Source organism: Lepidochelys olivacea (genome assembly GCF_965140295.1).
Source record: "Lepidochelys olivacea isolate rLepOli2 genome assembly, chromosome: 4".
NCBI classification, from domain to species: Eukaryota; Metazoa; Chordata; order Testudines; family Cheloniidae; genus Lepidochelys; species Lepidochelys olivacea.
In genome coordinates this window covers 61,828,594-61,842,745 of record NC_140414.1, presented here as the reverse complement: position 1 = coordinate 61,842,745, position 14,152 = coordinate 61,828,594, and the positions used below count along the sequence as shown (strand labels likewise).

Below are 14,152 nucleotides of genomic sequence, written 5' to 3'. Positions count from 1 at the left end.
ATTGCATCCCTCTTTTCTCTGGAGGAATGCTTTTTGGACCAAATTCCGCATTCCCTAATTGGGGAAACTTCTTACTGAAGTCAGTAGAAGTTTTGCTTGACAAAGAAATGCAGTGTTTGGATCATAGTGACTGGGCAAGACTTCTGAAAATTCCTCTTGGACCCTGTAGATAGGGTGAAGTCCATATGATAAGGGTATTTCAACATGCAAAAGAAACTAAAACAAAAAATGTATGGATATAAAAGAGTTACACAACATTTCCAAGTGGTTCATACTCCAATAATAAAGTGTTTCCTTTTTTCTATGTAAAGAAAACAACATTCATTTAATCCTTTAAGCTAATTATGGTTGTCAGTGTTGTTAATATCAAGAAGCAAAAGGGCACATATGTAGTTTTACTGTATCTTTTTACAAATTAACAATGTATAACTCAATTTAATTTTACTTTTTAGAATGTTTTGAAAGTCATAATTTCAATAAATACTTTTGAACTGATTAAATTATAGGCCGAGCTGGTAACTATGCTACGGGTAAGGCTGCCTAACGCTTTCCTTTATAAGACTCTGTTCTTCTTCAAGTCATAGCATACGTCCATTCCACTGGAGGTGTGCATGCAATTCATGCACAGTTGTTGGAGCTTTTCCCTCAGCAGTACCCAGGAGGGTGGCACGAGTGCTTTCTGCTGGCTTGTGCCACTGTGCATAGTTATAAAGGGTGGAGCCATCCCTTACACACACTCCCAGTTCCTTCCTACCATCTGTGATGGTTGTTGGAGATGCTATCCTTGCATTTGCGAGTCCTACCCTCTTTAGTGTAAATAGTATCTGTTCTGTTAGTTTTAGGCTAGTTTAGAGTTTTTGTACATAGTTTTGGATATAAGATTAAGTTTAGATTAGTAGTTAGTACCTTGGATTCATTGGTTCTCATTTGGGTATAGATACCAAACTCAGGCCTCATTCTCCCAGCTTCAGGTCCTGTTACTCTTATAGCAAGTCTATCCCAATGAGTGACCTGCACCCCAGCTGCCTGAAGTATCTGGGGAAGGAGCATGTGAATGACAAATGTTACATTCATAGGGGGTTCAAATCCCACGCAAAGAAAGGCAGGGCAGCCAGACTTAAGTGTCTGCTGATGGAGTCTGCACTTCGCCCACCATCAAAGCCTTCCCCCTCGATGTGGGTACTGAGCATGTCCACATTTGTTAGGAGTGCTCCTCCTGGTCTGACTGAGTTGAGAGGCAGATCTTCAGTGCCAGTAATGAAGATGAGACAATATAAGTCTCCTGAAGACTCAGTACTGCAGTTTTCAAAATCTTCAGGGCAGGCACCAAGTAGAGGCAAGGACACAGAGGTGCACTCAAAGAAGAGGCACTCCCAGACGCAGTCCTTAAGCCAACAAGGGTCATTGACTCCACCCTAGGACTGGCCCTTTGAGACCAGTCCCTTCAAGTACTGGCCACGTCATCATCAGCTTTCAGTACTGCAGAGCCAAGAGCCTTTTGCTGGTGCTGTCTATGCCCAAAACTAATGAGGCAGCTCAGGAATTGTTGAACCTGTCAGTTCTGGTTCCCCCAGCTGTTCAAGACTCCCACCTGGTACCGATGTCTAATGTACAATTTTCTACTGTTCCAGCTCCAATCCTGACACACCATTTGATATTGGCAGATGCTACCTGTCAAAGGGGTTCCATCTAGTAGGAAGCCAGGAATGATCTCGCCGGTACCTCCATCTCCAGGCTCAGAACTAGTCTCTCCAGTACCAATGGTGTCAGCTCCTCCTTAGTTGGAAGAAGCAGAGTCTTCATCAGACTCCAAGGTCAGCTCTTACTTGTCTTGGCATGGATATGTTCAGCAGCATCTGTGAGGTGCCTGCCCATTGTGAAACTGGCCAAGCCTCAGCATTCCAAAGACATCAATGTTCTAGACATAACTGGGTCCCACCTCCATATCAATGGCCCTTTAGGAATTCTTGGGGCTTCCCTCCACAATCTAGAGTATTTCTGTTCCCTTCCATCCTTCAGCTAGGTGTCAGGAACATCTACAACAGGGTCACCATCTGCCCACCCCTGGTACCAGGACTGGTGCTGTACATAAGGAAGTTCATGCTCTGGATTGCCCTATAGAAAAATTGGAGGAGGCGCCACCTCAGCAACCCTTGGCCTCTACTCTTTTGTCACCTGATGAGGCAGTGATAAGAGTCTGCTTCTTCCCCACCTGATAATTTTGGAGCTCATCAGGACTTGTTGAAGAAGGTGGCTGTAGCTCTGGATATCCATCCAAATGAGGTACAGGAAAAGTAACAGAGGCTGGTGGACATTTTGGCCTCTCCTGTCAGGGCAGTATAGCAGGCCCCGTTTTTCCTGTCTCCCACTAAAAAAAGGGTAGAGAGAAGATATTGCGTCCCTTCGCAGAGGTTCGAGTGTTTTTCTAACTATCCCCTTCAGGGTTCCCTGATAGTCTCTGCTGCTAACAAAAAAGAGAGACAGGGACACCAGATCTTGACACCAAAGGGAAAGAAGCTGGACCTATTTGGAAGGAATCTGTATTCCACAGGAAGTTTACAGTTTAGAATTGCAAACTAGCAGGTTCTACTGGGTTGGTATGATTTTAGCCTGTGGGATAACATCTTAAAATTTAAGGACAGGCTTTTGGATGAGGTAAAGCAGGAGTGAAGGAGGCAAATTAGTTGCCAGAATGGCCTTGCAGGCAAGTCTAGATGTGGTGGACTCTGCGGCTTGAGCTATCGCTATACAGTGCTCCTCATCAGCTGCAGTCATCAGGTCTTCCCCGTGAGGTTCAACAAATGATCCAAAACCTCCTGTTTGAAGGCCCCTCACTTTTTTCCCATAAAGACTGATGAGCGGCTCTAGAGTCTTAAGGATTTAAGGAAAACCCTTAAGTCTCTTGTATTTATACAACAGTGACAAAAAGAAAGCCATTCCACTCACAGATTCCCCGCTGTTCGCACCTTTCATTCCTTGTACCCAGAACCTATCCAGAGAAAGGGGCAGATGTTATAAAGTGTGACCTCCATCCTCCTCCTCTTCTGCAGCTGCTTGTTCATCTAGGCAAGCTGGGCCTTCTAAACAAACATTTTGGTCTGTTGGTCGAGAGTGGTCTACCATTTCCCAGAGTTCCATCTTTCTCTACCCCACTGTTTGCAAACCACCTGTCCCACTTCATAAGAGCGTGGTCCCGCATCACTATGGATCAGGGGTTCTAAGCACAGTGAAACTGGGATACACCCTTCAATTGGTTTCTGTTCCTCCTTCCCACTCCCATTTCCCATCCCTCTTCAGGGCCTTGGAAGAAGTGCCTATGTAGCTCAGAGGAAAGGGATTTTTATTCCCTATAGTTCTTAATCCTGAAAGCGAGGGGGGGCACCCTAGACTTATTTTACATATAAGAGAGCTAAACATGTTCCTAAAGAAAATAAAATTCTGAATGGTCACTCTAGTTTCTATAATACCTTTCCTGGGACTGATATGCTGCCCTCAACTTAAAAGATGCTTATTTTCATGTGACAATTCACCAGAGCCACCAAAAATTCCTCAGGTTTGTAGCCAATGGATCCCATTACCAATTCAGAGTGCCGCCTTTTGGCCTGTCAGCAGCTCCTTTTGTGTTTACAAAGTACATGACCATGATAGCAGCATTCCTGCAAAAGTCAAGAGTCCATGTAAGTCCCTTACCTTAGGGTGACCATACATCCCTTCTTGGCCGGGACAGTCCCTTTTTTAAGCCCTGTCCTGGCCATCCCGACTTTTTTTTTTTTTTTTTTTTTTTTGGGCAAAAGTGGGCATTTATCCCATTTGCTCTTGCTGACTTGATCAAATGTCCACTTTTGTCAAAAAAAAAAAGTGGGTGCTATGGGAGGAACGTGTGGGGGAGTGAGTGGCTATGTCCACCTCACACAGGTGGTGAAGCAGGTCTCCACCGAGGGGCAGACAAGGCTTGAGGGAGCGCCTTGTGAGGGAGGCAGGCAGGGCTGTAGTGAGTGGCTCGGGCCAGCCCCCATGTGGGGGAGGGAGGCCCTCATGTCAGCCCCGCACCATGTCCCGTTTTCCCTTTGGGAAATATGGCCACCCTACCTTACCTAGATGACTGACTAGTAAGACAATAGTCCAGGTCTTTGGTAGTGTGCAGTGTGCTCATTATACAGTCCACCATCAACACACTGGGGCTGTTAATCACTATGGAGAAATCTACCCTGACTCCTGTTCAGCAAATAGAATTTATTGGGGCAGTTCTCCCAAAATTCTACAAAGGCCAAGGCTTTCCTGCTGGGGTTGAAATTCCAAAAAGGCAAGTCATTGCTCTAGATCGAAAGGCACATCCCGTCACTACAGTGTGAAACTGCCTCAGGCTTCCAGGGCACATTGTGGAATGCACTTAACATGGTACAGCATGCCAAGCTGCACTTCAGGAAACTACAAGGGTGGCCAGCTTCAGTGTATTCACCAGCACATCATTTTATGGACATGGTGGTTCAAGTACCTACTCAGGTTTTGTCCTCCCTGTATTGGTGGACAGAACCCTCAGATGTTTTCATGGGAGTTCCCTTTGCTCCTCCACAATGGACATTCACCCTATTACAGAAGTGTCAGCTCTAAACTGGGGAGATAACTTAGGCCCCTTACAGACTCAAAGTCTTTGGTCTATCCAACATCTAAAGCTCAATATAAATGTGAGGGAGTTTCAAGCCATCCATTTGGCTTGCACAGCATTCCTTCCATATATCAAGGGGCAGAATCTGGTGGTGCTCACAGGCAACACAGCAGCCATGCTTTATATAAACAAACAAGTGGACTCAGTCAATGAAATTATGCCAAAAAGTGTATCTGCTTTGGGATTTCTGCCTGTCCCATCAGCCTGAAAGCTGCTTACATTCCAGAGATTCAGAATGCTCTGTCAGGTCACCTAAGCAGGTCATTCACAAGTCACCATGAGTGTTATCTTTGTCCAGATGTGACCAAGTTCATTTTCAGCTGGGGGTTGGGGGACTCCTCGAGTGGATCTATTTGCAACAAGAGCTAACAAAAATATTATTTCTTTTGTTCCCAAGTGGGTTACAGCCCAGGTTCATTGACATATGCCTTCTTGCTATCATGGATAAAGAGCCTGCTGTATGACTTCCCTCCAGTTCCACTCCTGCCCAAGGGCTTATCCAAAATCAAAAAAGATCATGCTCACCTTATACTTATAAACCAAGCATGGCCCCATCAACATTGGTTCTTGCCTTTACTAGCCCTATCAGTCAGACCTTCACTATCACTTCCATGGGACACAGATGTGATCTACCAGGACCATGGCTGCCTCCTTCATCCCAACCTACAGGCATTCCATCTGGCAGCTTGGATGCTTCAGGGATGACTCCTTTAGAGTCCTATTCAACATATATTAGACTCTTATGTTTCAGAAGCATAAAAGGGTTAACTACTAGTTCCATCAGAGTCCACCAAGTGGCTATCTCAGTTTTCCACCCTTCAGTGGCTAACCACTCATTTTTTTTCAATGTTCTGTCCATCAGGTTTCTGAAAGGTCTGGACAGATTCTATTTACAGGTACATAGCCTGATGTCCCCAAACAACTTAAATTTTGTTCTAGCGAAGTTGGTGGATCCTCCTTTGAGTCACTGGAAGTTGTTCTCTATTACAACTTTCTATGAAAGTGGCTTTTTTGGTTGCTGTTCTCAGAGAACAACAGTTACAGAAAATGTTAAGTAACTGTTTATTTTTAGTTGCTTATAACTTTGCCAAACTTAACTGCCTTTATACTTAGAATCATAGTTGAAAGTACTATGGTAACTTTTTATTTTTAGCAAATGAGGAACACACACACAAAGTAACAATACACTTTTTAAAAATTCTCTAAAACATCACTACAACAGTTTTTCTCTAAAATACCTGGCTTAAAATAGCTAATGTGGTATGGTATGAGAGTTTCATTTGACTTCATTTAGGTTATCTACATAACTAATTGATGGCTTTGAAATTTGTTTGGCATGACTTCATTACTTATGAATGGCAGAGCCACAAGTGAAACATGCAGGTCAAAGTTCATCCCAAATTTGCTCTGAGGAAACCTTTATACAGTACGCCATCATGCCATTGTGTAGTTTATGTACCATTATCTGGTGATGGCATCCATGTAGTAAATTCCTTTATTTAGCCAACAGCGGGTTAATTTGTACAACCATGTGATAAACTCAATAGAATTTGCATCTTTAGCCATCTAGCCTTCTCTAAAGTGCACTAATTCATTTCTTCTAGGAATACTTCTAACATTACAAATTCCTTCTTTCCCTCTATTAATAAATTATGGCCATCCTCTCAAATGAGTGCTAATAAAACCATTATGCCACAACACACCATCAGAAATATAAGGGTTTTACTGAAAATTGGTTTTGATTTGCCCAAATAACCTGCCTTATAAATCACACATTACATATGCGTAGTAAATATTTATGACTGATTACAGTATTTTTAAAAGTGATTGTTTAACTCTGAGAGAGAAGGTAAGATACATTTCTCTTGCATGTAAGTTATCTATGTATGCAAACATTTACTGAAGATTTTTAGTGAATGAGGAAAAGATCAATCTCTGTGCATCTTGAAAGTGGATAATGAGCCATGTACAGAAGTCCAATAAATAAGTCCTATTTTATTTTATGTACCTTTTTGAAGGTGTTCATTATTTAAATACACATTTTGTATGGTACTTAGTGATTTGGTTGGTAGTCTGCATAAGCATTGCCTCATTCGCTGAATGTCCTGTTATATACATTATTTTCATGGACTCTGTGCCCTGGAAGTAATACTACAAGATTTTATACATGTATATAACGTTTCAGAAAAGAATGGTATTTATATATTGCATTATTTGAGAATTAGTTTATTTCAAAACTATATTGTAATTAATATGCACAGGGGGCATATTTAAGGTTGCACACGCAGACTTAACTTGACATTGTCTGACTTGAATGCTTAACCGTGCAGCCCTAATATATCCTTTTAACACACACCTTTTGATAGATTATATATTACTGAACTGCATGAAGTAACATTCAGTGGCGTGAATATCATTAAAGGTATAGAACTAGATGAATTGGCAGTGGAGAAGTGGATGACAGTACAACTGGGTTGACTTGAACAGACAAAAAACTGGGTATTAAATGATTCCTTTTCTACTCAGTATTAAGAAATATACAATGATAAATCTAGAGTCAAAACTAAGAGAAGTGCATAGTAATCATAAGCTACAAAACAGTATGGATTTTTGGAATACTATGGATAATTCTGAACTGTGTGTGTGTGTGAGAGAGAGAGAGAGAGAGATCTTCAGAGCCTTGTCTTTTTACTGTGAAGTGTATTTTGTATAGTATATGTTTACAATGCAATATAAGGGCCTGATGCAGTGCCTATGGAAGTCAGTGGTTCCATTGACATAAAAGGATGCTAGCTCAAGCTATAAATTATTAATTGTGCTTTTATATTAAAGAGGGTATTACAGAAATTGAGAAAGTACAGAATTTTTCTTAATGTAGCTCAACTATGGTCAGAAATAAAGCGAATTAGAAAGGATGTTAGAGATGGGTACAATTTTGTGTTCAGCTTTCTGAGAAAAATCTCATGCACAGTGAAATGATGCATTCATACAGTGACTTGCACTGTTGGGTTACAAGGAAGTGCCTGGCCAAATACTGAACTCTAACACTGTCCCTATGCCAGAGCCACCTAAGACTTGGTTATTATTCAACATGTTCCCAAAAGTAATTCAAATACTTCAGTTTCTCCATTGGAATTCAGAGGACAGCTTCTACACATTTCTAAAGGATTTGTTGATTTGGAAACTCCAGTAGATTGCTTACTTCTGGACAAAAATAGTATAGTTAAGAATGTCAGAATATATCAGTTCAGGAAAATCCATAGGAAGAATTAAAAGGTTTGGAGGTGGACTGGTTCCAATTTATCACCTTAGGAATTGCAAGTCTCTGGAAGGCAGCTGCTTTCCTCCTTCCTTTCATCTCAAGAAATAGTGCTGTAGCATGAACCCCAGGGTTCAGAAAACCACTGCAAAAGGTGTACTAGTTGGAGTAATGGTTACAATGGGTTTGAAGATTTATTGTAACCATTGCTGCCAATTTTTTTAGTTATTTAGACTTTTAAGAAATTCCTACACCTGTATGTTGTAACCACTGTGGGATTCTCAATGATTCCTGATACGTTTAGATTTAATAAGCATAGGAATCACCACACTGGATCAGACCTGCGGTTCATCTAGTTCAGTTCCATGTATCTGACGATGGCAACTACCAGATGCTCAGAGGAAGATACAAGAAACCTCATAATGTGCAATTATGGAATAACCTACCCATTGAGGAATTTTCCTCCTAAACCTTGTTAGTTAGTGTTGGTACATGCACTGAAGCATGACGGCTTTATATACTTTTATAAAATTTTATTTTTATCTTATCTAATGTAACTGTAGATGTTCTTATCCATAGGAAACCCTTCCTGTCCAAGGGAAGATATGCATGTTTTCCTGCATACTTTAGAGAGACTTCTCTCTTAGATCTCACAATAAATTTACTTTAGAGAGGCAGTATGTTGAATATCAGTGATCTCCAACCATGTGTCCTCAGACAAGATTTCTGGACCGGCAGAAAATGGTTTCCTGAACAAGTAAACTGTTCTTTCTTATGGCAAAGGTGTTGGAAGAGGTATTCAAACTACAGTACATCAGAGCCTTTTCCATAGCTTAATATACTCAGCACTTTCATCAAAAACTAGTTCCTTTGTTTTTCTGAGACTCCTTCCAGGCCTCGTGATACTTTTTAGGTTCCTTTTATATGTCTGGCTTATCAATGTGCCAGACACCATCACCCTCAAAGTGATGTCCCCCAATTATCTCCATCAAAAGGATGTGGGTCTTTCTCTGCTGTTTTCCCCAAAATTACTCTACAGTGTAATTACTACTTTAGATACAGAACTTATGTTCCTGTTTACTTCTGGTTTTGTACTTGTTCTGAGGGTCAAATTACCATTTCTGTTAAGTGCCCATAGGTTGGGAGTAAAAAGTTCAAATGTTTTGTCCAACTTCAGAGTGCACCTTTTTAATAGGATGAACATATTTCCCAAAGGGAAAACGGGACATGGTGAGGGGCTGACCCGAGGGCCCTGCTCATGGGAGCTGGCCCGAGCCACTCACTTGAGCCCTGCCTGTCCCTCACGTGAGGCGCTCACTCAAGCCCTGTCTGCCCCCTGCACTCTGAAACCATGCCTGCCCCCCTGCTAGAGAGCTGCCTCCCCACCTGTGCTGGGCAGGCATCGGCACTTGCTCCTGCACACGTTCCTCCCACCGCACCCCACTTTTTTGACAAAAGTGGGCATTTGATCAAGCTGGCAAGAGCAAACGGGACAAATGCCCACTTTTGCCAAAAAAGTCGGGACGGCCGGGACAGGGCTTAAAAAAGGGACTGTCCTGGCCAAAACGGATGTGTGGTCACCCTACTTTTTAAGAAAGGCAAATACCACTTTTAAAGATAATTAAAGACTTCTTTTAAAAGGTGACTGTATTTATGAAACCTCATTCCCTCTGTCTGTTAATTTACCTTTCTTTTTATTCCCCTCCAAGAGCATCCTTACCCCAAGCATGTTGTGAATTTTTTCTGTTTTCTCTCTAACTCCTCCACCCCTTAGAATATTTTTCTCAAACTCTATCATACCATTTAGGGTTTCACTCTTCTACCACTGGGGATTTTTCCTTATCCCAGCTCTCTTGAGTTCTCCCCAACTTGGCTGATCCTTTATCCCCTTTCTCTTGTCCCCTTCCCTTTTTCTGTTCTTCCCCTTTTAGGATCCTCTCCCACCTTTTATCTTTCTCCCTTCTTAGGGATCCTTTTGTCTCCCCTCCCTCCCTCTCTGTTCTCCTTCCCACCCTTTTCTTTGTTTTTCCTTACCCCTTCTCCCATTCTCCACTTCTTCCTTGTGGATTCTTCCCTCTCTCTGTTCTCCCACCCACCTCTTTAGGGATTCTTTTTTGTCCCTCTTTCTGTACTCCCTCCACCACTGGAGGAATCTCTTCACCTTCTCCTGCTTCTCTTCATCTCCACTCCCTTGCCCCCCACTTGGAGATTCTCCTTTTGGGTCCTGTACTCTGGAGAAAGTAGAAACAGGGAAGGAGCTGCTTCTCTGAATCTGTCAGTAGGGGGCCTTGTTTTGAACAGCTTCCCTGTGAATTTCCCATGTAGACAAGCCCTTACTTTAAGCACCCAAGTAGTCCCACTGAAGTCAGTAGGACTATTCAGGGGCTTATTTAGATATATTCTTAATTGCCTTGCTGAATCAGGGCCTCAATGTATGTTTGCAATTATTGCAGTTGTGAACTTAAATCAAGTAATTGTACACACAAATGGCTAAATACCCAAATTATATATGTGATTGCACATACATTTGTGCCTGCAGTAGTGTTGCTGAGTTCTTTAAGAGTTGAGTGCATTTTGTTTTATGTTTTTTGACAGTGTTCTCTATATCTTGTAAATGTTGTAAAAATGTCAATTGTAGGATACATAAGAAAAATTCAGATTGGTTTTAAAATCAAATCTCCCCATAATTTTATTATATAAAAATTGCAAATAAAGCATTAAAGTAGTATTTAAATAAATCTTAATTAATTGTGCAAATGGATTGACTAAGTTTAGGTATGCAATTAGATGACTAATTATGTTGAAAATCCAAGTGCATGCTAAAATAGATGACTGCGCCCCCAGGCTCATCTAGTTGTTCCCATTCACTTATTTAAGCATGTAGTATTATCTTTGATACAAAACATCCCCCATTACATATTTTTAAAGCTTATGTGAGCGTAACCGCAGTACAAAATAACTCTTTTACTCGTGTAACAGAAGTTCATCTTTTTGAATATTTAGGCTCCTATCATACAATAGATAGTAGAGTGCAGACAGACTATATTGTGTTTGCATGGACCCTATCGAAAGCCAGTGGGCTCCACATTAATGTAGCAGTCTGCTCACACGCTATCAACTACAGGATCGGTGCCTATGTTTTCTGACCTCTGTTTGACTGGAACTACAAAAAATAAAAGGTGTACTATGTATGAGTAAGAGCAGAATACAGCTCTAAAACTATTAATCTATAGTTAGTGGCATCTTTTATTATAATTAATATATTGCTTTCTGTCTTCCTCCCCAATTCTGTAGGAAGGGGTATTTTCTTGTTCTAAGTATGTGATTTTGATGGTGTTAATTGAAGGAAGGAGAGGTCAGAGAAAGTAATCTACTGAGTACAGTTTATTTACAGAGGACCCATTTCCTCAGAATTTTACTCCCACTGAATTAGAAACTTGTCATGTAGGTAAAGATTACTCACATTGTAGAAAAATGTGCAAAACAGAGTTCTTAGTCACCTCCTGCAGCACTGACTCAGGTAAGAAATCCCATTGTATTCTGTGGACTGAGTAAGGGCTGCAAGACTAGCCCACATCTGAGGAAAAAGTTGTAGGCCAAGCACATGCAAAGAAAGACAAAGAAGCTAAAAATAAAAGTTAGTGTGAAAAAAGACAAAGTATTTAATTGAAAAGTATAAAATATTAAATGTGGAAAATGTGAACTCTAGGTAATGTTTTAGTGGTCATATAGAAAATAGGGGAAAGGACATAAATTGCAAGTAAGAGGAGAATTCAGAATGAATGGTTGCACCTTTTTCAAGAAAAGATTCAGAAATATGTCAAATCTGCTGGGCCCACTTAAACTACAACACAGAGGTTATTAAATAAACACAAGGTAGAGTAACTGAAGGGAAGGGGATGATTTAAACTAGAAAGACGGTTCTTAACTGGCTGAATAGTATGCATTTATTCTTCCCCAATTGTAACAATATTTAATGAAATTCATTTTCATATGAATTTTGTTATTTTGTATAATTCCCAAAATACAATAATTACCAAAATTATTCAAAGAGGTTTTAGATAAAGGGACCTAATCTTTAGTGGTACTGAGCACCTGCAACTCTCCTTGAAGAAAGTGGGAGATGCAAGGACTCAGTGTCACCTATGATTAGGCCCATCATTCTTAGACCAAAATACTGTATATAGGCAGGTTTATTTTTAGACTGGATCTTCATTGCTGAGCATGCAATTCTGCATATGCAATTTTTCACCTACAATTCATGTGGGCTCCAGAGTTTTCCTTTAGACATCTAAGGACTTGTCTACACTTGAAATGCTACAGCGTACCCTACAACTCTACCGCTGTATTGCTTCAGTGTAGACACTGTCTACACCAACAGGAGAGGTTCTTCCATCAGCATAGATGGTCTACCTCCCCAAGAGGCTGTAACTAGGTCACCAGAAGAATTCTTCCATCAACGTACTGCTGTCTGCTTAGGTTGGCTTACTTACACCATACTCAGGGGTGTGAATTTTTCACATTCCTTGACTTTGCAGTCAAGCAGACTTAATTTTCTAGTATAGGCCAAGTCTAACTATCTACACCTACAAATTAGGTTTTAGTCATCTAAATGGTAGTATTTGTGCCCATAGTTATTTGCAGACATAAAATTGCACCTGAACAACAGAGGACAGGTTTAAAAATATTCCCATAAATTTGTGTTTCTCAATTTATGGGATGCACCTCATTGAAAGGCCTTGAGGATGGAGGTGCCAGATCACACCCCCAACAGTTGAGAGAAATCAAAACAATCAGCAATATTTGATAGATGTCAGAACTCAGTGGGAGTAGGGGAAAGAGATGATTGCTCATTTCCCCCATCCTACTGCTACTTCTGATCTCTCCCACTCTTACCCAGTCCCCACTGCTTCACCCCCGCATTTTTCTTCCACTACATTTGGGAAACTGCCACTTCAAGATGTTGTGGAATCAACTGCTTTCACCCTAGAGCTCCAGCTCTGCATTCAGCCTGCTCAGCAGCATTTTGAACGGTGCTCTTCCCCTGGGACAGATCATCTCTAACAAGTACCTCTAGCAGTCCCTTTGTGGCTTGACTTTTGAGATTAATAATATCAAAACAAATGTAGATTTTCTTAACTAGGTTTTGTTGGATATCACATATTGTATATCCCGTCCATTTGTTTTGTTTAAACATAATATATAGTTCATTTAATATATTCCCATATACAGAGTGAAATAAATAGTAAAATATGTACATTCTAAACTACATTCATAACAAAATTAATATAGTAATATGAAACATCTCCTGAAGCCCAGGTTAATCAACAGATTGAAACATTCGATTTAACTGTTTTCTTACCATTCCAAAGCATAGAAGAAGTGGCAGGAAAACACTGTGCTTATATGGGAGCAAGTGAAACTTCCCTGTACTAATAAAACTGTTAATTATTATGACTGCAACAGGTCAGTTATGATCACCAGAAAAGAGTTTTCAAGTGGATACTTGAAGTTTGACTCATATAATTTCACTATTTTGTGGTAAAATAAAATAAATACATAAAAACATTTCTTTCTCATAACCATAATTATAGATATGTTTGTGGGAATGTAATGCAATGCAATATATACCTGTAACTGTGTGTATACTTAAACAGTGTATATACATGCTTACCTATATAATAAAGGGAAAAATGCAAATATATAAAACATAGTGGGTCAAATTCTGTTCTTAGTTACACACACAAAATCCAGTTGATTTCAGTTGGATTGTGGGTGTAACCGAGCAGAATTTGACCCAGTGTGGTATATTGTATGTATAGTCCAACCCCTTTTATCCAAAATATATCCTCATTCAGATAAGTAGGGGGTCCAAATAATGCAGTAGTTACTGAGTATGAGATTCATGCTGGGGGACATAATCAGATATGAGGGAGTTTCAGATTAGAGGGATTTGGATAAATATGTTTTTACTGCATTACATTTTTCACAGAAGAAGAGCTTACTTTGAGCATTGATATTGAGAAATATTAGAAAATAAATTACTCACTAGTCTATTACTAGTACATTAAAGGAATGATCTTCTGTCAATAAAGCTCCTAAAGCAGAAAGATGCATATAGAGTTCTTTATGTCCATAGGAAAACATGGGGTTAAAGTGGACTATATTTTAGGCAGTATTCAGTTGACTTGCTGTGTGGGGAGAGACTGAGCAGTCCTGGCTAATGA

General features: G+C 40.4%; 1 protein-coding gene across 3 annotated transcripts in view; it reads left to right on the top strand.

The window, feature by feature from the left end:
• Window positions 1–14,152, top strand: part of TTC29 (tetratricopeptide repeat domain 29) — a gene marked incomplete at its 5' end in the record, with an annotated part of 206,005 nt that overhangs the window by 143,442 nt on the left and 48,411 nt on the right. The window contains one exon of one of the 3 annotated variants that reach the window (XM_084627077.1): window positions 1,632–1,717. The exons of the other annotated variants lie outside the window; for them this stretch is intronic. Within the exon in view, the coding sequence (XP_084483203.1) occupies window positions 1,632–1,693 (62 nt within the window). The 3' untranslated portion in view covers window positions 1,694–1,717. Of the gene's footprint in view, window positions 1–1,631; window positions 1,718–14,152 lie in introns of those variants that run through there. 3 annotated transcript variants of the gene reach the window in all.